We start from the raw sequence: 23855 nt of genomic DNA, 5'->3' as shown, positions 1-23855 counted from the left end.
GCTCAAGAACTTTTTCTTTTCATTCACAAAGCTTCATATACTGTTGCGTGTTTGCTGTATAGATAGGATGTAAGACCTTTTGCATTTGTGAAAACTACTGCTGATATTTAATTTCCTTATTTGAAATATTACATCGTCCTCATAAAAGCGAATGTCTCTTCTTAACCCACTTCCATCAAGAATGTCCCTTCTAGAATTCCAGTTACGCAATCGTTTTTTTTTCTTCAAGATTTTACTGTCCAATTGTTGATGCATTTTTCCCTGTTTGAGACAATTTTATGCATCCTTAAAAAGACAGTAGAAGAATGCGCAGAATCCAATAAAAGTTTGCTCTAAAAGGAAATTCGATTTCTTTGCTGGGCGCGCGAGTTTCCCTCCTTCCGTCTACATCACACCTCTAATTCTAATTTTAAATGAAATTTAAGGTTAAATTTAAGATTGATGCCTGTGAATACAGAATACCTCCTAATATCACGTGAAAACTGTACGTGAAGATGCATTTCCTATTTTAGTTCTTATTTGTTTAAAGTTATGGTCGGCGTCGGCCGTTGAGAATAAGTGAACCTTGAACCGTTGCCAGTTCAGTGAGGAACTGGGATTGTAGAGTGTATAAATAAGCGGTAGACTGATTAGAGAGGAAAAAAACTAAGTTACCCTGAAGTTAGGCTACCGTATATAGACAGATGTTTACACAAACATTGAACCGGTTTTTTTCCCTTTAAATTCACATCTCGTACAATTACAGCAAACAGCGCCTTTTCTGTAAAGGCCTACCATTAATTTTATGCTGGCGCTTAAGTGGAAGAACACAAGTTCAAAACTTTCAGTCGTCTATGCACATACATTTAAATCTGGGCGATTAAGAAGGATAGTTAGATGTAACATAACAGTGACCATAGCAGAGCCTCCGGAATCCCATCGTCGAAGTAAAAAGCGTATAAGAAGCAATATTTTCAAGATGAACGTTGACAAAGGGAACAAATCCACACTGCGCTACTCGTTTCGAAAGATATTGCGTCACCAGTGCTGCATATCCTCGTCGGCGGTATTCTTGTAACGTGTGAAGTCGACTCATTCCGTTAGGCAGATGGTACATCATCCACGACACCAGTTTATCGTTGTCTTTCAAAAACACTCCAGCCGAAGGAAGCTCTTCAATTTCTTTGGCAACATTCTCAACCGTGCTGCCCGCTCTGTACGGCCACTGATCGTAAACCAATTGGGCATGACAGCGTTCCAAGCTTTTAACGTAAACTCCGTGAATCTCACTGTTAAAGATAAGAAAATGATGGGCATTTGTTTTTTTCCAAGTTCATATTTTTAAGAAAATCTCGAAGAAACTTACCCAATTTGAAGATTGAAGGCATCTTTCGTTGGTAAAACATATTGATCACACGGATAGCAATGGCCTTGTACTCTTTCTCTATCTAGAAAATTTTCAAGTCCTTGGTGAAGTGTGTGATGCTTATAGTGGATGACAATAACATCGTCCCTCCAGTCGATCTCATCAATGGCTTCGTATGCTCCGGCCAGATTTTCATCACTATCGGTCCATGCGGTCATAGTCCAGCATTTCTGTAATATTTAGTGAAAATAATATAATTACAAACAAATACAAATTTTAAACAACTTTTCTGAAACAGTCGGTTTTGTACAATACGGAACAATAATTTTTCCTTACCTTAATTTCTTCATTGGATCCTAAATAGTTTTCTTTCGCAACTCCGACAATTACGGAGTAGTCTTCTTCGTCTTCCGAAGAAATGTATGCGGTATTAGTCATATCTTGCCGTCTAAAATAGACGAGATAAGATGGATTGGCCGTTGATAGAGCTGCACCTACGAACGAATGAATCTGAATAAAAGTTAAAATATTTCGTAAATCTGAATAAAAGTTTAAAATATTTCGTAATAACTCAGAATAGACATAGGCAAGTTAAAATGCGATTAAATTACAGCACAAGTCTCCGGAAGTTTTCGGTCCAGAAAAGACAATAAACGGAACAAGCATTTTCTGGATGCTAATTGAACCTTCTTGTCATCGCGTGGATGTTCAATTTTCTTCTCCATGACTACAAGATAATCTCAAACGAAAGTCCACCAGAGAGTCAACGTTTACGTGCAGCTTTGGCCTGCTTTGGGGACCACAGGGGAGTGAAGATCAAGTTGTATCATCGCCTTTTTTTAGCGCTCACGAAATAGCGGCCTAAGTAAACAGTAAAATGAACTATGGATCACTATTAAAATTATCAGGCATCATGATGCAAGCGCTATATAGCTTAAACGTGTAATCTTCCGAGGGTACTGAACTCCTAAGTCCTAAAACTTAAAAAAAATCATGCCTTTTGGCAGTGTCACACAAAATAGCCGAGGTAATTAAATTAAATCCACCAATTTTATTTTGGTAAACTATTAAGTACAGCTGGAAATAGGGTATTGACTTCAAAATTGCTATTAAAAAAGATTTACTAGCAGTAATAAAACTTTTTAGTTACAAGTTCTTTTTTAATTCTGAAACTTAACGACTGGAACGAAACCAAAGCGGACGACACTTTGACTACCCATCATTTAGGGGGTGGGGCCAGTGGACGGGATAAAAAAAACTCGTCTCAACAAGTTTCACTTAGCCCACCCATTCTCAAGAAAAAGTAAAAATTGGCACGAAACCCGCAGGTAATTACTTTTAGACCCAAACCCCACCACAGTAACAAACCCCAGCGCCAATTTCGTTAGGAATCGTGAAATGTCACCCTAAGGTGAATAGGGCCAAGCAGTTTGAATCCCACACTCTCGAAAAACTTGTGCGACGCTTGGTTTTCAATATGGATGTTGACAAATGGAACCAAACCAGACTGGGCAACTCGCTTTGAAAGATACTTGGTTACGAGAGCTGCATATCCTCGATGACGGTATTCTTCCAGCGTGTAAATTCGACTCATTCCGTTGGGTGGAGAGCACATCATCAACGACACCAGTTGGTCGCTCCCTTTAAAAAAGACGCCAGCCGAAGGAAGCTGCTCAATTTCCTCTGAAACATATTCTAGAGTTGTATGCCCTTTGTAAGGCCAATGATCATAAACTGTCTGTGCATGACATCGTTCCAGACTCTTGACGTAGACGCCTTCTATTTCCCTAAACGAATTGAAAAATTGAGATGACGGCACTGCGGAAAATTTTGACGATATTGAAGTTCAATTTAAAATTACTTGATATTACTTAGGGCATCCTCCTTAGGCAAATAATATTGATTGCATGGGATATTGCGTTTGTTTTCTAATCCTGGTCCTTGTTTCTCGATAAGAAAATTCATTATGGCGGGAGGCGGAGTATGATGCTTGTAGCGCATTGTAAAAACATCCAAGTTCCAGTCGATCATATTAAGCTCCTCAAAAGCGCTGGCCATTTCCCTTTCGTGTTTTTCATTATCCAATGTCCATGCAGTTAAATTCCAAAATTTCTGAATAAATTATAAATCCATCAGTAACTATGCTTTCATACACTGAATTATGAGTGCATATTAAGATATAAGCAAATTAAAATATGTTTACACTTTACCTTCAATTGCTGATTGGCATCCATACAATGTTCTAGTCTAATTCCGATTATAAGGGAATAGTCATCCTCTTCCAAATCGGTCGGCGAGGTAGTCGAAAATCGCTGCTGCCGAAAGTAAACTTGATAAGATGGATTGGCTGTAATTAGAGCCGCATGCACAAAGGAATGAATCTGAAAAACATTTTAATAGCGATAAAAAGTCGGCAATTTTAAATGCTAACACGATAATGCCTTTAGTAAAAATTACCGCAGAAGAATCCGGTAGTCGACTGTCAAGGAACGACAACAAACGAAACAAGCATTTTCTCGTTGCTAACGTCAACATTTGGTCCTTTTCATCTGGACGTCGTTGCTGCTCCATCGCCAAGTTCTGCATTAAATTGATTGAAAGAAACTTATCCGACACGTTATATCTTGTCTCAAAATCTTGCGTTACTCCTCCAGAAAATGAATGCATTCGCCAAAGCGATAGCTGAACGCGGTGGTGAAAAACTTGTTGTAACAATGCTCCTGCAATGCTCCAAAAAACGTAAGTTACGTGAACTGTGGACCACTCATCTGCGAGATCCCGTAAAACCACGACGCCCATGAATCGACTGTTACCATGTCAGATCTTTTTATGCACAGACATGGATCCGAATTTCTTCCCGGGCTATATTGTTTTACCAATACAATGATTTAGGGATGGGAAAATACGAGTTGATTCGATGAAAGAAAAATATATCTCATCCTAAGGCCTTGATTTAACGAAATAACAAAAATCCATATTTGGAAGAATCAAATAATTCAAATAAACTAAAGTTGTACAGTAACACATTGTGGCAGTGATGTAGTGTGAACATATCAAAATAATGAAGCCCTTGTTCTCCAGGATTAAAGAAAAAAAAAGAATCGTCGAACAGCTTCAGAAAAGGATAGAAAAAGTATAAGCGCTCATAAAAAAGTTATCTAAATAATTATAAAACCCCGGAGTTTACCCTAATAAAATCGCTTTAAAAATCGTCAGTATTCGAATCAACTCTCAAAATAAAAAATATTTGTATCGCAAAGTTCATTATGAATGGGGGAAAAAGGGCTCTTGAATCTTTTCTAAACTGTAACAGTTGCTAACATTTACTCTTATTTGTACGTCATTATCTGTAAAAAAAAGAGCTGTCAATTTAAAGATTTCAAATTTTTACTCTGAAGGGAACTCTACGTTGAGGGGGCATTTTTTGGTGACGGGGAATGGAGTATTAAAAAATAGGAGATGAGAGATAATGTAATTTTTACTTACTACTATACTGTACGTGTATTGGACGGAGATGTTTGAATTTCATACTTTCAAAAAATTTGTACGAGGCAGTGTTTTCGATAACGATGTTGGCAAACGGGACAAAGCCACACTGGGCCACCCGTTTTGACAGATATTGCGTCACCAGTACTGCATATCCTCGACGGCGGTGTTCTTCCAACGTGTGGAGTCTACTCATTCCATTGGGCGGATGGCACATCATCCACGATACAAGTTGGTCGTTCCCTTTCAGAAAGACGCCAGCCGAAGGTAGCAGCTCGATTTCCTTGGTTATATTTTCGACCGTGGTACTTTCTCTGTAGGGCCAATAGTCGTAAACTATTTGTGCGTGGCATCGTTCCAAGCTCTTGACGTAGACACCATCTATTTCGCTAAAAAGAAAATTCATTCATTATTTTATTCAGTCGTAACATTTTAACTATTCCCACGAACTTTATTTTGAGTAATATTGTTCGAAATGTCGACCCAATATTACGTCATCAAGTGTCTCTGAAATACCTTATTTGGAAATTTAATGCGTCCTTCACAGGCATAAAATACTGGTCGCCTGGATAACAAAATTTGTTATCCTTTCCTTCTCCGTGTTTATTTTTGACTAAATTATCAATGGCTGGATGTGGCGCGTGGAATTTATAGTGCATGATAACAGCATCCGTATTCCAGTCTATTATATTAATGGCCTCGTAAGCACTGGCCAGCTTCTCGTCATCGTCAGTCCACGCAGTAACAGTCCAGCATTTCTTTAAAAAACAAACAAAAATTGCTTAAACATTTGTCGTTGAGTTTTAAAATTTGTTTTTCTTACTTTAGTTTGCTGATTGGGTTGGACAAAACATTCGACACCAAGTCCGATGATTAGCGAGTAGTTTTCCTCATCTCCAGACGCACTCGAAGTTTTTCTGAAATAAACATGGGAGGACGGATTTGCTGTTAAGAGCGCTGCACATACGAAGGAATGAATCTGAAACAAACAAAACTATATAAGTTCCAAGCACAATTGAATTAAAAAATAAATTACCGCAGAGTATTCCGGTAGTCGGCTGTCCAGAAAAGATAACAAACGAAACAAACATTTTCTAGTTGCCAACGTCAAAAATCCGTCGTCGTTTTTCGCCTGACTTTGCTGCTCCATATTTTAACAGCAGGAACGGAATGTATTTCCTTTCTTTCTCAGAATCAAGAGTCTAGTGACCGAAAAACTAAACACAACAAGTCTACACAAAATTCCCTACAGTAGGATTACTTTTTTAAATAATTCACATGGAGATTAAAGAGCATTGCTCCCTGATAAGATTCTTGTTGTATCTTTCTTTAAAAAACAAGTTAAAACCAAACTTGAGAATCGACCTTTGGCTTGTTATACTTATACACAATAACGGGAGTGATAAAACCAGTGGGGCGAGACGGGAAGGACCTTGGACCGCCCATTCTGTTGCCAGTTCACGAAAATGTTGAGAACGCTTAAATTTTATTATGAAAATGTTATCAGTATTTTTTTTACCAAGAAATTTATGTTTATACAGGTTAAATTCCATCTAATCTATGACCCTATCTTCTTAGAAAATTGTAAAAATTTCGTACGACATTTTATAAGACCTACGTGGCACAAAACCGTACGTCTTGGCGCTCATCTCTAGAATAAAATTTAAAAACAACATTGACATTTTTGGAAGGATCATGGTAACCAAGAAGTCCAAGCTATCCAATAACCAGTTCCACAGAAAATCACAGGAAAAAAATCTGAGCGCATAATAATTAAATAGCTAAAAATGGTAAGGTTAAAAAATTTGAGGATTTCAAGTTCAGAGTATTTGACTTGGTTCTGTAACTCCAACGTGAACAGGCCGAAACAATTTGAATGTCATATTTTCAAAAAACGTTCGCGAAACTACGTTTTCTGTATCGACATTGACAAACGGAACGAATCCACACTGCGCTACTCGTTTAGAAAGGAACCGAGTTACCAGAGCTGCGTATCCTTGCCGGCGGTATTCTTGTAACGTGTGAAGTCGACTCATTCCATTGGGCGGATGGCTCATCATCCAAGACACCAGTTTATCGTTGTCTGTCAAAAACACTCCAGCCGAAGGAAGCTCTTCGATTTCCTTGGCAACATTCTCCACTGTGGTGCCTTCGTTGTAGGGCCAGTAATCATAAACAGTTTGGGCGTGACAACGTTCCAAGCTTTTAACGTAAACTCCGTCCATTTCCCTACAGAAAAACAAAGACACGCACAAAACAATAGTTTAAATATGATGTCTTTCAGTAAAAATTAAATTTAAAAAATACCTGATGTGGAGATGTACGGCGTTCTTCCTAGATAAAACGTACTGATCACACGGATAACAATGACCCATTGTTTGTTTACTAGCAATAAAATGACTAATTGTAGGGTGTGGTGCATGGTTCTTATGGTGCATGACAACAATATCTAAGCTCCAGTCTATTATATCAATGGCCTCATAAGCATCCGCTAGCATTCCGTCATCCTCGTTAGTCCACGCAGACAAAAACCAGCTTTTCTAAAATGAAACAATAAAGATTTCAGATTAGCCTGGAAATCTACCTAAACATTTAAACAACACACAATTATTTTATCACTATAGATCAACCTTGGTTTCTTGTCTCGAGTTGATAAAACGCTCCATCCCAATCGCGACAACTAAAGAAAATTCGTCCTCCAAAGACGTCGAGGTGGTTGAAACATGTTGTCGTCGAAAATAGACGCGATATGCAGGATTTTCTGTTGAAACTGCCGCATTCACCAGCGAATGAACCTTACAAATGTATCACTTTAAAATAAGAGAAAAACAAATTATTAAGCGATTACTTACCGCACAAGACTCTGGCAGTTTGCTGTCAAGAAACGACAGCAATTGAAGCAAACATTTTCTGTTTGCCAACTGCAACTGATCGCCTTCCAGAGGATTTGATTTCTTCTCCATCGATTAAACTTTTAACTGAATTCCTCACTTTACGACCACTAAAGAAGTGACCGACTGACAGAAACGCATAAAACACTTTGCTCCAGATGTGAGATATTGATCCCTCCACCACTAGTCGAAAGCTCTGGTAGACAGCTGTGCCTAAACGTATAGCGGACATTGAGAAATGAACTTTAGAGCAGGGGTCGTTATTACCATTCTGAGAACTGGAGCTCGCCGGAAGGAGAACTTGGCTAAAGGAAGGAAATATCTTTCCAGTTTCTCTAAACTTTTAGGACTAAAAGGATTAGGATTTATACTAAGACTATACATCTATTTCCAATTGCCAAATAAAAATCCACCATTTTTATTTCGTAAAACTATGAAGTACAGCTGGAATAATGTCGTTAGGAATCGTGAGATGTTATCCTAATGTGGATAGGGCTGAGCAGTTTGAATCCCACACTCTCGAAAAACTTGTGTGACGCTTCGTTTTCAACAACGATGTTGACAAATGGAACCAAACCGGACTGGGCAACTCGCTTTGAAAGATACTTGGTTACGAGACCTGCATATCCTCGATGACGGTGTTCCCCCAGCGTGTGAAGTCGACTCATTCCGTTGGGTGGATGGCAAGTTATCCACGACACCAGTTGGTCGTTCTCTTTCAAAAAGACGCCAGCCGAAGGTAGTTGCTCAATTTCGTCGGAAACATTGTCTATAGTTGCATGTCCTCTGTAAGGCCAATGATCATAAACCGTCTGTGCATTACATCGTTCTAGGCTCTTGACGTAGACGCCGTCTATTTCACTAAAAAAAAATTTGAAAGGATGATTTGGAAAATATTTTCACGATAAATATTGGCTTTTTAAATTTAGAATTACCCGGTTTTAATACTCAAGGCATCCTCCTTAGGCAAATAATATTGATTGCATGGGTAATTGCGTTTGTTTTCTAATCCTGGTCCTTGTTTCTCGATAAGAAAATTCGTTACAGCAGGGGGCGGAGTATGATGCCTGTAGCGCATGGCAAAAATATCCGAGTTCCAGTCGATCATATCAAGTTCCTCAAAAGCGCTGGCCATTTCCCTTTCGTGCTTTTCATCATCCAATGTCCATGGAGTCAAATTCCAAAATTTCTGAAATATTATAAACTCATCAGTAATTCTCTCAGCGAAATGACGATAAATAAATATCAAATATGTTTACACTTTACCTTCAATTGCTGATTAGCATCCATAAAATGTTCTAGTCTAATTCCGATTATAAGGGAATAGTCATCCTCTTCCAAATCGGTCGACGGTGTAGTCGAAAATCGCTGCTGCCGAAAGTAAACTTGATAAGATGGATTGGCTGTAATTAGAGCCGCATGCACAAAGGAATGAATCTGAATAACATTTCAACAACGAGAAGAAGTCGGCAATTTTAAACGCTAACACGATAATGCCTTTAGTAAGAAATTACCGCAGAAAAATCCGGCAGTTGACTGTCAAGAAACGACAACAAACGAAACAAGCATTTTCTCGTTGCTAATGTCAACATGTGGTCTTTTTCATCTGGACGTCGTTGCTGCTCCATCGCCAAGTTCTGCATGGTGTAGATTAAAAGAAATAAAAAAAAATATTCGATACGTAATATCTTGTAACAACCTTGCGTTACTCCTTTAGAAAAATGAATGCATGTGCCAAAGCGATAGCTGAACACGGTGATGTAACAATGCTCCAGATGTCTGCCTCTATGGTGTGTAACGTGAACTGTGAACCGCTATCTTATCTGCGAGATCACATAAAATCGTCCCGTCCTATGAATCGACTGTTGCCATGTCAGATCTTATTATGCAAAGACATGGATTCGAATTTGTCCCGGGCTATGGTTTTACTTTTACCAATATAATGATTTAGGGATGGGAAAATGCGAGTTGATTCGATGAAAGAAAAATTCTCATCCGATAAGGCCTTGATTTAACGAAAAAACAAAAATCCATTTTTGGAAAAATCAAATAATTCAAATAAACTAAAGTTGTAACACATTGTGGCAGTGATGTAGTGTGAACATATCAAAATAATGAAGCCCTTGTTCTCCAGGAAGCCTACGGCCATTAAAGAAAAAGAAGAATCGTCGAACAGCTTCAGAAAAGGATAGAAAAGGAATAAGCGCCCATAAAAAAGTTGCATTTTAATAATTATAAAACCCCGGAGCTTAACCTAATAAATTCGCTTTAAAAAATCGTCAGTATTCGAATCAACTCTCTAACTCAAAAATATTTGTATCGCAAAGTTCATTATGAAAGGGGATAAAAAAAAGGGCTCTTGAATCTTTTCCAAACTGTAAAACAATCGCTTTCCTGCAAGAAAAACACGCTCGTCATTGCGTAAACACGCGCCCTTTTCGGCACGCGGACGGGATCAAAAAGATGGCTTGTTTAGATTCAATGCGCGTCGGAATCGACTATATAAAACAGTACAGGTCTGAAAAAGCTGCTGGACACTATATAGCTTTCACGTAAGAATGATGAATCCCATGGCCAAGGATGACAAATTATTATTTACCTTGCTCGATTCACAGATGTCTATGCCGTGCCCAAAATGAGTGAAAAATCTAGTAGCTATAAAAGTTGACGTTCGGAATGTTCAGTTTGCGTCCACCCAGCAACGCTTTATTTTTTAGAAACCTCCTTTCGCTTTTCTCCAAAAAATCCATGTACTCTCGACTGGCTCGTTGCCGACTGCACAAATCGTGCCAGGAATACTGTCCAAACGATTTTGCTTCAGATAGCCAAAAAGAAGAAAATAAACAAAAGCATATCACTATAATTTTGTTTTTAAAAGTGTCTCGATGTTTACTTTCCTAGATAATCTCCGATCGGATTGAGCACTCGACTGCAGTCCATCTCTTTGATACTGATCTGAAAGAAGTTTATTACACGAAAAATGGAATCCCGAGTGACACTGCTCTAACAAATACTGAATGGTGAACGAATGGAAATAATAAATTGAATAAAGAAATGATTCCAAATTTGGAGTGGAATGATGCGCCTATTCGATCCTTATTTAAGAGCTATCGTCATCTAATGCAGATGCGCTTGGACAAATCAGTCTTCTTCCTAAAAGAATTCAAACAATCTCAAACAATAGGGTCTTTTCCCTGTCTTTCTTATCGCTTGGCCTCGATTCGCTTGAAGAAATCTCCACCCAATGGGCAATGGCCATCGTTCAACATGGGAGAAGACCGTAAAATAATATGTACATCTATCTCCAACACAGCGGACAACGATAATGGATTTCCCTCCTGATCCTCTGAGCTGGTGCGACGAAGTATAAAAGCGCCGTATTATTCTACTCTTTAGACTTTGGCTCGATTGTCCAATTCGACTCGTCTGGCACCCAATCAAAACGGCACTTTTGTCTTTTTTTTTCCCGCTGATGTGTTTGGTTCAACCCATAACTATTTCGGATGCATATGAGAAAGCGCAGGGCCTTGTCACCTTTCCACTGGAGACGAAAAAATGGATGGGGCGAGATGCATCCTTCCTATCCTGAAATGGAGATGATGCGCACTTGCGGGCACACAGCACCGGATTGCACGTCTAAATGGGCCAAGATAAATATCGTTACATAGAAGCTGTTATACGAACGCCATCGAATTTCTCCCGTAAAAATCGGCTCGTCAAAGTAATAATATCAAACGGGTTTGGGAAACGCCCCACGGGTATTCACGGCTGTTGATTGTTCCAGAATTCCTTCGACGGTGAATCTTCCGACAATCAAGATCTCAGTCTGTCGATCCACTTTCACTGAGTCACCGTCGCGACCTACATTTAATAAGTAGTAACCCAATAACAAGTATAACCGCAATCGAATAATTTGACCACCATTACCCCAGAAATGAATTACAAAAAGGATATTTTCCTACACAATAAAGTGTGCCGTACAAAAACGAAGATGATGGCATAGCTACTAAACATATTATAGGGGAAATAAACTCGCCGTCCTCGTCCGAATAACCTTTTAAAGAAAGAAGAATCTAAACCGTTCACAGATTGTTATACCTCCTTTCACTCCACAGCACTCTGATGGTTTACATTCAGTCAAACATATAAAACCTGTAAACAAGCTTAGTAAAAACAATTCCATCACCATTTTGAGCTCCAACGAATTCGAAAAGGAAACTTAATATCCTTCCTTATCTACATCTTCACGCCAATGTGTAAAATTCAAATGAGCTCTCCCTTTTCCTTTTTCTTTCTGGCTCGTTCGACCATGTAATAACCCGGACGGGTCGGTTCCCTTTTTTTCCACCAGTTCAACTGGATCATCAAAATGCTCAAAAAGAAAAAAAAGAAAATAAAAGCCAAAAAGAAGATTTCTTTAAGTACAAACAGCTGACGTCTGGGAGGGGCATCTCTTCTTCTTTCCCAAGATATACAATACGGACAGCGGCGCGTTCTCGGAAAAGAAAAAAAAAAGAGAAAGTTGTTTCGGGACGTCTGGTATGTCTTTTCCCGTCTAACCCGCCCGGCCTTATTCACTTCGACAGGTCCTCCGCTAGCTCTTATTGCGTTATTTTACGCAGTTAATGGCTCTCGTGACCGTGACTCGGTCGGGTTTTGATGCTGAAGGCGTGAGAGGAACAGGTGATGATGAGAGATCAACCCTCCTTTGTTCCTTCATCGGACCTCCCTCCCTTGAACAGTCCTCCACCTGTCCTTTTCCCAAACGACGGACGGGTATAAATGCGGAGCCGGTCGGCTACGATGGTGGTCAGTCTTCTTGCATATCTCCTGCAATTTCCATTGAATTCCAACGAATCTCCCCGGGAAAAACAAAATGATGAGCTTTTGGGTAAGTTCCTCTGATAACATTACGGATTTCTTGTACGTCTAGTGCGGATGGATTGAATTGTAAAAACGATTCGACAGTGTTTAGCGCTGGCCGTGATTGCGTCCGTTTTGGCCGCACCGGCTACTTTGCCGGCGAGGGAGCCCAAGAAGATCGTGCCAATTTTGAAACAAATTAATCAGCTCAATGACGATGGATCCTATACGTTCGGTTACGAAGGTGGAGATGGATCCTTCCGTGTGGAAACCAAGGACACTACCGGTTTCACCAAAGGCTAGTTCGAATTTCTCCACGCACCCCAATTTGAATCTTATGATTTAATTCAATAAATCTTACCTTTACGTTTGTCACAGGACGTTACGGCTACATCGATCTGGAAGGCAAATCCCACGTCCTCGGTAAAGATCCTGATAATTAAAAACAAATAGGTAATATAATCAAAAGGGTTGATTTTATATAGAGTACGTAGCTGGCAAAGAAGCTGGTAGTTCCGTGGGATTCGTTCCCAGTGGGGCTTTGGTTCCTATTCCAATCGTCCGTTCCATCTCCACACCTGAACAGAAAGCGCTGGACTTCCAGTACTCAAGTGTCGATGACGACGAAGACGGTATGCCAGACAAAGTTCAGGGACAGGCCGTTTCGATTCTCTCGCCGGCTTCGGTTCCAGTAGTGATCCCGCAGCAGCAGAAGATAGGTCAGTTCTTCCAGCAGCCCACTTTTATCCGGACGTCACCAGCCGTCATCGTTCGCCAGCAGCAGCAGCCCATCCGCAAGCAGTTCACCCAACAGGATCTTCAATTCCAGAGTGTTGACGCCAATGAAGACGGAATTCCGGACCAGGCGTTCCCATCTCTCAGTTTTCCGATTTTCGGCGGACGGATCATTTAAAAAGAAAATTCCGGTAAGCTGAAAATAAATTTAAAAAAAATATGCCTGGAAATTAAATAAAAGAGGACCTCCCAAGGATTTGCATCTCAATTATATTGCATTTAACAGATACCCTTATGTGTTATTTTTTTTAAATCGCATAAAAATTCACATGGTGTCGATTATTGTGAAAAACGTTTGATTATTTTAAATGATCAATCGTTTTTGAATCTATACTGCCTTTGTATTATGTACCATAAACTGCTTGCCTTTTCAAATAATGCGCGCTGCAGTGAAAAATATCAATAAAATTACTGTGGATTTTCATGGCCAACATTATTGCAAGTCTTTTGAAATAAAAAAATCAATTGCATCAGCAGTCCTCGACGATGGTCGAGCAAGTGGAAGGACACGAGCGATTCACGTGGTGATATCCAACGGGTACAACGGTTAACCATATGGCTGCGTGTACATATCATTTTCCCAGTTCACAACCCAGCACGCGCGTATTTATCAAGTGAAGTTTTCCACAAGAGAAACGACTGGAAATCAGGACAATTTTTAGAACTTTACTCCATTCGATATCTCTAAAGAACACACGAACCTTGAAAATTCTAGATGTTAACCAACAACAAAATCGTAGTAATCCGATACGTTTTTTAGGACGCACAAATAACGATATGGAATTCACGATATTCGGTATAAGTCGCGGTTGCTATATCAAGTGGATGTTTGTCGTACTTGGCTATTGCAGCGCGTTGGAGCTCCTCAGTTTACAGGTCTTGACGTTTTAATTATTTTTTTTCTTACTGTACATTACCATGGAAAATATTTGCGATCTGCAAATCGGAAAAGATTCTTTCGCTAGCGTACGATTGGCGGATCGTTCAGAGCTATTCCGCATTCTACCGTTCCTCGAAAATCGTTTGCCGTCCTCTTGTGAGGTAACTGAACGATGGCTGCCATCACGTTTTTTTTTACCATTCTTGTATTAACCCCTTCGAATTCATAGTATCCTTCACATTCTTTTGTCAGACACACATACTTGTGCTTTCAGCCTTGTTAACTTCTAAACCGGCCTACGGCATTTATTTCCTCCGGAATCCTACCAGTACGAAGAATGACGACTATTCGGCCATCGTTGGAATCAAGGAAGAACAAAGACTCGACAGTTACAACCGAATTCAGGTAGTTTACAGCCCTTTTCGAATTGAGTTTTTCTTTTTTAAATCTCGAATTTTTTTAAAAAGCTTATAATCTCTTGTGCTATTTTCTATTCAAGAAAGTATGGATCTTAGGGGGTTGGAGCGTGAATGAGAGTTCTTTGCTTCGAGTCTACAAGGCAATCGATACGATCGACTGGAAATGTGATATTGTTTTAGCTTATAATCGAGCCCATCAGCCTCACCCAGACCTTCTCAAATTCTTTAATGACCGCAATCGAATAAAGATGCCATTTCCCTTGTTAGATCGTTACGGAATAGATGTATCTCAAGCGCTGGAGATGGAAATCGAGTATGTGCGCAGTTGAATTAAAATTTTACGATAATTACGACAACTAATAAATTTTTGCTTCATTATTATTAGCTTACCTGATGACGTATATGTCAAAAGTTTGGAAGTGTGTCACGCTCCACTCGTCTTCGAGACCTGGCCTTACAGGCATTTGACCACTTTGCAGGACGTCCTCGACGAGATCATATATTTGCCTTCCGCCGGAATTTTCCTAAAAGAGAATGACAAACTTGTTACTTGGATGATGTGCCATCCACCAAACGGAATGAGCCGTCTCATGACACTGGAGCCATACCGGAGAAAAGGATACGCCAGTCTGGTGACAAAATACCTGACAAAGCGGATGGCTCAATCCGGACACTTTCCTTATGTCAATATAGTGGCAGGCAATTCTGTAACTGGCACATTTTTCAAAAGCCTGGGTTTTCGGTTCCTCGGTGCCGGCCATGCGTGGGTAACCTCTCCTCACGATCCTCTTCACGACAACGAGATTCCCACTAATAATAACGCAGGGTCACCATAATGCTTAAACAGGAACATTGACATTTCGTGAGCAGCCTAAAAAAAAATCTAAAAGAATAAGTTAAATAGGTTGACTACATTATTATGCTCGTGTAAAAACAACTTCTAAAAGAAAAAGAAAATAAACATGTGAACATAAATTTAATTTCCTGAGCACATTTTCTTTTCATGCAAAACTTTTAACAGGGAAAAACATAATTACTGTGAGAAATGGCATGACGCGTTTCTCAAATGTCGAGTAACAATAAACAAGTGCTTTGTGTGCAAGTGCTTGTGCGAAAATTTGTTCATAACTTAACAGACGGCTTTTGAAAGCCGCGTAAACGAGCCACAAAAATTGCCATGCGAGTTTCAGTGGCTGCCGCCAAGAAGGTCTCGTTTCGAATGGAGTAGCCAGTAATAGACCTTACGCCGGGATATTTGAACGCTTGCTCCACCTGGAAACCTTGTCCTTGAATTAACCGGTAGATCCGCACCTTGCCTGTAAAAGTTGCCGCTGCCAAGAACGTGTCGCCTGAAAAGTGAAAGCTTTAGATGAAAAAGAATTTGACCCTTGATTTTTAACTTGAAATACCATTGATGACTAGATTAGTTAAACTAATTATCCTGTCAACGTCCAATTGCTGAACTACTCCAAAGTTTCCAATCGAGGGAAAGTACATCAATACTTGGGCGGGAACTTTAAACTGCGACCAGTTATCCGAGTAAGCTTCAATACTCGACGGGTCCTTTTGAAATAAAGATGCAAAAGAATTTTTTTTTAAAGCTTCAGCATGCCGTATTATGCTTTGACCTACCTGAGAAAATGTTACGAAGACACCATCGTTTAATTTCGTAAATATAACATCCGTAGCACCTTGATAAATGACAAAAAACCAAAAATTATTAACAGCATTTGCGTGAATAAGTATAGCACATACCAAATGTGACGACTTCCGTCATATATTCGAATTTTCCCGAATCACTAGCATTCCAAATGGATGATATAGCCTCGAGACCGTACGATGCAACAGCTAAAAATGTCGTATTTTTATGGCTGGTCAAGTGAATGGAAGCCACTCTTTCCGTTGCAATTAACTGTAAAACAAAATGTTAATGAGTGAAATGGATTTACTTGTTTTATCATATGATTCTCATTACTTGTTGGGACTGGAGCGTGTCGCCATCAAAAGTATATATCCAAACGCCAGCGCTTTTCTGACCTATGGCTAGAACGACCACTCCATCGCTATTTCGTTGCTCCAAAGCTAAATCAATTACCGTATCGTTCAACTCGAAGACTGTTTCTTTTAGCACTTTGAATGTCAACGGATTGACAACAGCTATGGTAACCTTTTCTGTTAAGCAACTGTGGAAATCAGAAAAAATCAATAGAAAAAAAATAAAATAAAAATCATTACGATTTCGTTAGGTTAATACTTAGGAAGGCTCTCTATGGAAAAGACAAACAGGTAGTCTCGGCTGTGTAACAGTCGCACTCTATCGCCGTAAACCATTTTTTCTTCCAAATAATCCTTCAGTCGTATCGGCATTCGAAGTGAGTTGACATAACCATTCGTGTCCGAAGGAAGTGTTATCGAGCGATGGCACCGGCAAAACTTTTTCAGCTTACAGCTGTTTCCATCTGCCATTAAAGGAATTCAAATTATGTTGCCAGAATTCTTTTAAATTCGTTCTCGGCACACACCTGTTGAATGAGTAGCGACAAGGATGCCAGCTGCGGTGTCGCTAGTACTGCTTTGCTTCCTAGTAGGAATGGGACAATGTTGGATCTGAATAGAGAAGTCTACGGGAAAATAATAACAAAAACGATTAAAAATTTTAGTTGCTAGCTACTAATTAAATGAATAGCACTACTTGAGCCACGAGTGAAGCTGAAAGGAAACTGTTGGATCTGTTCAAAGAACTCGAAGCTAGATAACTTTCCCGCCGATTTTTGCAAGGAGAGTAGTAATGGAAGCGCTGGTGTTCTTTCAAAAATGGTTTTCGGTTCAATCGCTGGAACAACGATCTCGGTACTTGCATTAGCAAGTAGCTGATTCAGGTTCTGGTCGTTGTAATTTGTAACGTTGACGTCTTTCAAGACTGTTAATCCACCGATGAAAGCCTACAATCCCAAAACACAAATGAGCAAGGCAAAAATTGAATGTTGATGCAAAATCAACTTACCACTCCTTGTTGGAACTCGGCATCTTGGTCTTTCAAGACTATGAAAGCTGCATTTTCTTCAGGATTCCGACCATTCAACAAATCAACGTTTATGTCACCCTGCAATTGATGGTTGAATGAACTGAGTATTTTTTTATTTATGGCAAACTAATAACCTCAATGTGCATAGATCCAATAAGATTCTTCTTTCCTGTGATGACTTGACCGGGTGCCATTGTTCTCAGCGCCACATCACTCATATTGAGATTGTTGATTTGCTTCGCGCTAATGTTATCTGAAAGCGGTTTTGAAGAAAAATTTTACTCCCCAATTGTAAAATAAAGCACTGAGATTTTAATACCAGCAGTGACCGCATTTGTGAAGACTATATTGCTCTTTATGGTACTATTGCCTCTGAGAGGAACTCTTTGTTGGAACATGGAAGTAATGTTGACTCCATCAATAATACCGCTAGCGACATTCAACTGCTCTTTTACAACCAAAGAATTGAATTTTGTTCCCGGGGGTAGTTGAGATTCATTGGTTTTCACCAAAGTATTTACCGGGACACCATCAATATACCCTGTATTAGAAAAATCAATTACAAATAATACATGCAAATAAAATCAAGAAAAATTGGCTTAAAAATTTTTATACCGCTTATTTGAAGGTTTCCTTGAATGTCCAAATCGCCAAGGAACGTCTTCTTTGCTCTAACAGTCAGATTTCCTGTTTTCAATACCACTTGATCTATCATTTCTTTGACGTCTTTGCCATTCCAATTCTTCACTTTGAGATGGCCAACATGCTCAACACGATCTGTTTCAATGCCGTTTAGATATTTGATTGTGCCTGATACATTCTATAAGGAAGAAAATCAGTTTCTGTTCTGCGCTACATGACATTTTCTCACTCGTACTTGTTCGGTGGACTTCAGCATAGATCCATGTAAAAATTCGTTCAAATCGACCGGACCCAGATGGTTGTCTGAAACGTTAAGTTTATCCATGATAATGTCAGACAGGAGTGAAACATTGCCGGTCACAACTTGCGGTCGATCCTTTCTCAAAGTCCTGAAAATAATGAGGGGCGAGAATTGTAGTAAACGAAATATTTTTTTGGGTTAGAAAATTCAATAACTTACTTGAGCGAAATAATAGCAAGATGGGGATTGTTAGCAGCAGGTTGATCTAGTAGCAACATTCCGTTTTGTATCGACAAACTCTCGAAGTGAGTAAAATTGGTTACATCGAGGTAGTCGGTCAAGTTGCAACCATTGAGAACGTGATTCTCAATTTTGAGGGAATTTTCGACAGTCACATGCTCGATATCCACAACTCCGGTTATTATTTGGACGTCTTTAGTACCAGATGTTTGGACAAAATCGCTGAGGTTTCTTCCGTTGATGGCACGCAAGTCAATATTTTGGGCCATCAGATGCTCAAAAGTGTAGTCGCCGGTAATAGTTTGATCATCAGAGGCTGTCAACATCGTAGAAAAATCTAGTGGAACACCATTGAACAAGTTAAAGGTGGCGTTCTGTAAGACAGTGGTCGGATGCGATGTTTTCTTCTTCCCAGTGATGTTTTTGGGATTTGTCATGTCTACCACTTGGCTTAAATATTCATCGACATCATAACCGTTGATAGTATTTGTATCGATCGAGTCCTGTGTAATGGGAAGATAACTTTAGCATGACGTAATATATGTCCAAACTAGCGCATAATACCATAAGTTTTAAGTTGCCATGAACTGTAAGCCTAGGCCACTCCAGGCCATCCTTGTTGTCTTTCCTTAAACCATTTTGTACGATGTCATTGACGTCGTGCCCGTTCAGTAAATGATTAATGACTAGGTCTTCGACGTCCAGATGTCGCTTGAAATTTATGTTGCCGTTGATCACAGCGTCTTCGTCAATCATGGCCGCGGACGCGACAAAGTCATCCAACACAATGCCAGCCATCGTTTTAAGTGTGATGTTTCCGTTAGAACTGAGTACATCGCCGTCAGCACTGACGTCGGAGCTGAAATGAATACCTACACAAATAAACCACTAAATAAAATTATAAGCAAGACATTTTAAGGCTGAGATATACCTGTAAGCGTTTGGGGCTGATTTAGAAAAGCTATATCTTGAGGAATGATGAGATTGTTAAAAGTCTCTTCCACCTTTAAACTTCCGTGAATGGTCAGCTGTTCAAATGTCTATGAAAAAGTGAAAAAGTTAAGAAAATTAATCTGCCAATGAATTATTCCGATCGAACCTTAGTGCCAAGAATTGTGAATTCTCCTTCCTTTTTCACAACATCTTCATCCAGAGCTGCAAGAAATACACCGTTGATATCCTTTAGATCGTGAATGATCAAGTCACCATGCATAGTAACATCGTCTTTAAATGTCACGTCGACATTGAAAGTTTCGTTGGCTTTAATCTTGTAAAAATCCCGATCGAGAAAACGATCCATGAAGGTCCGAGTAGTGACATTTTCTTTAACAATAACTTCGAACGGCATTCTCACATTGACATCGATGGTCTGGTTTGTTGATTTCGTCCAGTAGAGATTGCGGAGTTTCGAAAGCTCAACATTGTTGATCACCTGGACATGCGCAGCGTGGGCAGTTAGATCGCCATTGGCCTGAATTTGCGAGTCGATTCGCAAACTTGGCGGATTCAACAATTTGATAACGTCCAGCCCATTGAGTGTTCCATTTGCTATTATCAAGTTCTTTACTACCAGGGCATCCGAAAACTGTACTCGACCCAACACTTCTTGCACGTTATCTTCATCGGTGTACACGAAATCATTCACGTCTTGCCCATTAATATCTTGAGTAACAAGATTGCCTATCACGTCTAAGTTATCGACGTCTATCGTTGCATTGATGGTTTGTTGGCCTGATTTACTCAATAGATCTTCTATGTGGACGTAGTTCAGAGAATCCACTTCGGCATCGTCAACAAGGAGTGGACCGGTGAAACGGATTGGCCCTACGGTAATTATTAAAAAAATAACGTTTTCAAAAGGCTAAAATTGCACACAATTTGATTTTATTACCTGTAACAATCTGGTGAGCATTCTTGTTTACTAGTGTTTCGGGGAGCGTGGATATGTTAATCCCATTTATCCAATCGCTGCGGAAGCGGTCAACAACCTTGACTGGCCCTTTCAAATGAACAAATCCGGTGAAATGCTGCTCTTTTTGGCTTTTCTGTAAAACCAACTTCTCTGCCCATGTCCTGAAATCTCGCTGTGATACACCATAAATTAAAATTAAGACATGAACAAGGAAATCTATGATATATCAAACCTCGTTGACGCTGTCGGCGGAAATGTTGTTTGTGATTTTCATCGCCGCAAAGATTTTCAATCCTTGAACAACATGCGGTGCATTCTTCTTCAGGACGTCAGACATGGAAACACCGTTAATTAAGTTGTTCTTGATGGTGATGTTACCACCGACATCCAAAGTAGCCAAATCAGCTCTTCCGGTAATTTCTCCGCCAGTTTTAAGAAGCCAACGTGAGGGTAGAGAACCTCCTACAGTTGAGCCAACTGAAATGTTTTCAGCTTTAACTTCCCCGATGTGAATGTCTTGACGAATAGTATGTTGAGGTGAAGAGTAGCGCCACGCTTGACGGACAAAGTCATCCCACACTCGACCATTGAGGTTTCTGACAGAGGCTCGATTGATAAGGATCTCATCAGCCGTTACTTTTCCATTTAGTTGCAAACGGCCCTAGGAATGCGCAAAAATTTGTTATATTGACTGAATAAATAAATAAATAAAAAGCCCTTACTGTATACGAAGAGTTGGTGGCATACAGCAAGCTAGGTAATTCCATCGAGATTTTCTTTGCCGCCAACTCCAATTCCTTCATGGAATTTTCCAATTCCTTCGGCTTTTTAAATTCTTCACTAAAGTTGTACAATACCTAAAAGAAATTTGATGTCAATATCAAAGGCAAAATAAAAGGATCGAAATAAATAAATACCTTGACTGTATCTATTACTGGAGTTTGAGAATAATCCATTTGACTTATAACGAGGGTGCCGTTAATGGTGATATTGTCTTGGAAGTGTACCATGTTGTTTTTAAAGTTTTCGACGTGGCCCACAGCGCTGGTATCACGCTTTGAAACAAGGAAATCCACGTCGGAAAGGCATTGCAGCAAAGGATCCATTGCAGGCTCGTCGTGAAATTGTTCAGACAACTGGATTGCAAATCCTTCTAAAAAGAATTTATTCGCGACGGTGGTGATCATGTAAAGATGTGCAGAGTTTGGCTCATCTAAGAGAGCCAGAGAAGCAACAGGAAGGCCATCAAGTGGGAATTTAGGTGAAACAAAAATGCGAGTAAAGTGACCGGATGTATCTGAGGCGTAGAACTCAAACTGGTTCTGAAAAACACAAAAATAACATTTATAATACTCATAATGTCAACGACATTTTTTAAACAACCTGAGAATCGAAAGCATTAAAGATGAGAATTACTGACTCGTAACCATCACGGATTCCATCTTGTTGAATACGCATCCACGAAACAGAGCTAAATGTTTGATTGTGCAGCAGTACTTGCCACTGTAACAACCTTTGATCTACATAAAAAAAATTACTGAAATAAAGAAATGTCGAAAAGTGCGAAATAACGGAATCCATACCTTGCAAGCAGTAGATGAAGGAATTAGCGGAACCAGAAGAACCCGCCAAAAGTAGACACCACTGCGAATTCATTACAAAGGCATCCAACTGGTAGAGATGATCAAGATCAATATCGATAATCTCCAGCAGCTCCGTTTCTTCGAGATCGGTAAATCGCCTCAAATGGATGGAGGAGTTTCCGTGAATCAACACTAAATGTACAGAATCGCTTGACTGGAGGGCGCTTATCTTCCTAAGTTCGGGAGCCGGAAACGAGTGTTTCATATCCATAGTTGTCCCCAACCACTCATAGATTCTGAAACAAGGAAAAATTGAGTAAACCAATTAAAGCAATAACAGCAAATGATGAGGAAATACTTACACGCACTGCATGCCGGCATTACTAGCGTATTGCATGGTACCGAGTTGGATGGCCAATGCCATGTACAGAGTTCCTTGATTTTCGAAAAATACACAGTCTTCTAGTACTTCAGCAGTAATGTGTTGGATACTAATGAGTGTCATCCAGCCAGGACTTTCAAGCAAATACAAACGCAACGAAGTCTTGTTGTAAATGGTCAGGAAAATAACATCATCGTAAACATGCGTCTAACGGAAAATGAAAAGAAACACAAGTTTTATCACAAAGATCGACTTCACAAAAATGAAATGATTGCTAAAACAAAACAACTTACTTTGACGTGGTCGTTTGTGCCGATTGGTAAGCCACTCAAAAAAGGTTCCGCTTTGCCTTTTTTAAATACGAATATTGTACCGCCAAGAATGCAGAAACTTTCGCCATTCCAGACAAAACAACTGATGGTACCCTGAATTTCGAGTTGGCTGGCAGTTGCGTTTAAGTTGGTCCTAGGTATACGATTCATTCCCGTTACACTGGGAGATCGTATGGTTGCTGCGTTGGGAAAAAAATTGAAGTCATACAATATGCAGATTTTAAACAGTACGAATTCTTACTGCGTTCTGATCGACGAGATCTTGGAGAAAAATTGTATTCTTCAAGCTCGACTCTGAGTCGACTCACGTGCTCGTTCATCGCTTGCCTAAGCTTCACGAGGTCTTCTTGGGACCAATCCGCGTTGAGGAAGTTAGCTCGATCAAAAACATGAAAATCACCAGTTATTCCCGAATGTTCAGCAGTTACTTGCTTCAAATCAAAGTTCTCGGCAACAATTTGAAGGATTATCAAACTTGTAGTCCACAGCACCGCGCCCGACAGGATGTCCTGGGCTCGCGGCATCTTGGAAAAAAAAATTTATTTCTGAATTGCAAGAAACTGCGTTATAATAATGTACTACCTTCGTCTAAATCGTCTACGTATCACTTCACTGACCCAAAGCCCACGATTAACTGAACGGTGACACATGTGTTCGAGCCATTATGAAAACTAGGATTTCTTTGTCTGACTTCGAGAATTCGGCACACGATGCGACGTTGTGACGAGCCAATAATAAAACATGCAAAGCCAAGCATTAGCACGGTTATTAGTTGATTACTGTATTAACATGCTATTAGAGTTTATTTACTGGGGCGTT

General features: G+C 39.7%; 5 protein-coding genes across 8 annotated transcripts in view; 2 read left to right on the top strand and 3 right to left on the bottom strand.

Annotated features, from left to right (window-relative positions):
* LOC124208296 (aminopeptidase N-like) overlaps positions 1-23855 on the bottom strand; it is a 97517-nt gene that overhangs the window by 13207 nt on the left and 60455 nt on the right. The gene's annotated exons all lie outside the window — the stretch shown is intronic.
* LOC124208279 lies at positions 687-13080 on the bottom strand. 3 transcript variants are annotated; one of them, XM_046606045.1, is made up of 20 exons: positions 12947-13080; positions 9237-9359; positions 8989-9159; positions 8658-8911; positions 8136-8583; positions 7684-8057; positions 7462-7626; positions 7139-7371; positions 5868-7060; positions 5655-5810; positions 5348-5589; positions 4832-5220; positions 3803-4065; positions 3556-3726; positions 3207-3457; positions 2878-3132; positions 1957-2206; positions 1682-1855; positions 1346-1575; positions 687-1268 (listed from the first exon to the last, which is right to left on the bottom strand). In XM_046606045.1, the coding sequence occupies exons 9-17, from the start codon at positions 5979-5981 to the stop codon at positions 2185-2187; spliced, it is 1863 nt and encodes a 620-aa protein (XP_046462001.1). In that variant the 5' UTR covers positions 5982-7060; positions 7139-7371; positions 7462-7626; positions 7684-8057; positions 8136-8583; positions 8658-8911; positions 8989-9159; positions 9237-9359; positions 12947-13080; the 3' UTR covers positions 687-1268; positions 1346-1575; positions 1682-1855; positions 1957-2184. The 3 variants fall into 3 exon arrangements, with proteins under 3 accessions (XP_046462001.1, XP_046462002.1, XP_046462000.1); XM_046606046.1 differs by having other exon boundaries at positions 1682-1839; XM_046606044.1 differs by having other exon boundaries at positions 1346-3132; positions 3803-3925; positions 3992-4065.
* Positions 12278-13811, top strand: LOC124208294. Its single transcript, XM_046606071.1, has 4 exons — positions 12278-12613; positions 12691-12883; positions 12964-13008; positions 13071-13811. Exons 1-4 carry the CDS (start codon positions 12599-12601, stop codon positions 13496-13498), a joined length of 681 nt encoding a protein of 226 aa, XP_046462027.1. The 5' UTR covers positions 12278-12598; the 3' UTR covers positions 13499-13811.
* Positions 14034-15659, top strand: LOC124208290. Its single transcript, XM_046606064.1, has 4 exons — positions 14034-14421; positions 14513-14665; positions 14760-14992; positions 15065-15659. Exons 1-4 carry the CDS (start codon positions 14299-14301, stop codon positions 15513-15515), a joined length of 960 nt encoding a protein of 319 aa, XP_046462020.1. The 5' UTR covers positions 14034-14298; the 3' UTR covers positions 15516-15659.
* LOC124208275 lies at positions 15639-23770 on the bottom strand. The gene is made up of 27 exons (XM_046606039.1): positions 23619-23770; positions 23278-23560; positions 22998-23215; positions 22685-22911; positions 22323-22618; positions 22123-22259; positions 21657-22061; positions 21462-21596; positions 20972-21400; positions 20719-20911; positions 19927-20651; positions 19759-19867; positions 19392-19699; positions 18807-19330; positions 18582-18735; positions 18320-18524; positions 18024-18245; positions 17839-17957; positions 17684-17782; positions 17372-17621; positions 17202-17300; positions 16934-17138; positions 16655-16862; positions 16435-16591; positions 16312-16370; positions 16089-16242; positions 15639-16028 (listed from the first exon to the last, which is right to left on the bottom strand). The coding sequence occupies exons 2-27, from the start codon at positions 23558-23560 to the stop codon at positions 15802-15804; spliced, it is 6147 nt and encodes a 2048-aa protein (XP_046461995.1). The 5' UTR covers positions 23619-23770; the 3' UTR covers positions 15639-15801.

The sequence above is a fragment of the Daphnia pulex genome, chromosome 11 (assembly GCF_021134715.1).
Source record: "Daphnia pulex isolate KAP4 chromosome 11, ASM2113471v1".
NCBI lineage: Eukaryota > Metazoa > Arthropoda > Branchiopoda > Diplostraca > Daphniidae > Daphnia > Daphnia pulex.
The sequence above is the reverse complement of the archived record's forward strand: the minus strand, read 5'-3'. Positions and strand labels throughout refer to the sequence as shown.

Excerpts from the sequence above, each read along its gene's own strand:
- LOC124208294 (XM_046606071.1), top strand. Across the intron at positions 12,884-12,963 it reads CACTACCGGTTTCACCAAAG|GACGTTACGGCTACATCGAT; the intron begins GCTAGTTCGAAT and ends CGTTTGTCACAG. Across the intron at positions 13,009-13,070 it reads AGGCAAATCCCACGTCCTCG|AGTACGTAGCTGGCAAAGAA; the intron begins GTAAAGATCCTG and ends GATTTTATATAG.
- LOC124208279 (XM_046606044.1), bottom strand. The coding sequence starts at position 5,981 with ATGGAGCAGCAAAGTCAGGCGAAAAACGACGACGGATTTTTGACGTTG. Across the intron at positions 5,811-5,867 it reads GACTACCGGAATACTCTGCG|ATTCATTCCTTCGTATGTGC; the intron begins GTAATTTATTTT and ends TGTTTGTTTCAG. Across the intron at positions 3,727-3,802 it reads GACTACCGGATTCTTCTGCG|ATTCATTCCTTTGTGCATGC; the intron begins GTAATTTTTACT and ends AATGTTTTTCAG.
- LOC124208275 (XM_046606039.1), bottom strand. The coding sequence starts at position 23,560 with ATGCCGCGAGCCCAGGACATCCTGTCGGGCGCGGTGCTGTGGACTACA. Across the intron at positions 22,062-22,122 it reads TTAATGCTTTCGATTCTCAG|AACCAGTTTGAGTTCTACGC; the intron begins GTTGTTTAAAAA and ends TGTGTTTTTCAG. Across the intron at positions 19,331-19,391 it reads ATGGCAACTTAAAACTTATG|GACTCGATCGATACAAATAC; the intron begins GTATTATGCGCT and ends CCCATTACACAG.
- LOC124208290 (XM_046606064.1), top strand. The coding sequence starts at position 14,299 with ATGGAAAATATTTGCGATCTGCAAATCGGAAAAGATTCTTTCGCTAGC. Across the intron at positions 14,422-14,512 it reads GTTTGCCGTCCTCTTGTGAG|ACACACATACTTGTGCTTTC; the intron begins GTAACTGAACGA and ends TTCTTTTGTCAG. Across the intron at positions 14,666-14,759 it reads ACAGTTACAACCGAATTCAG|AAAGTATGGATCTTAGGGGG; the intron begins GTAGTTTACAGC and ends TTTCTATTCAAG.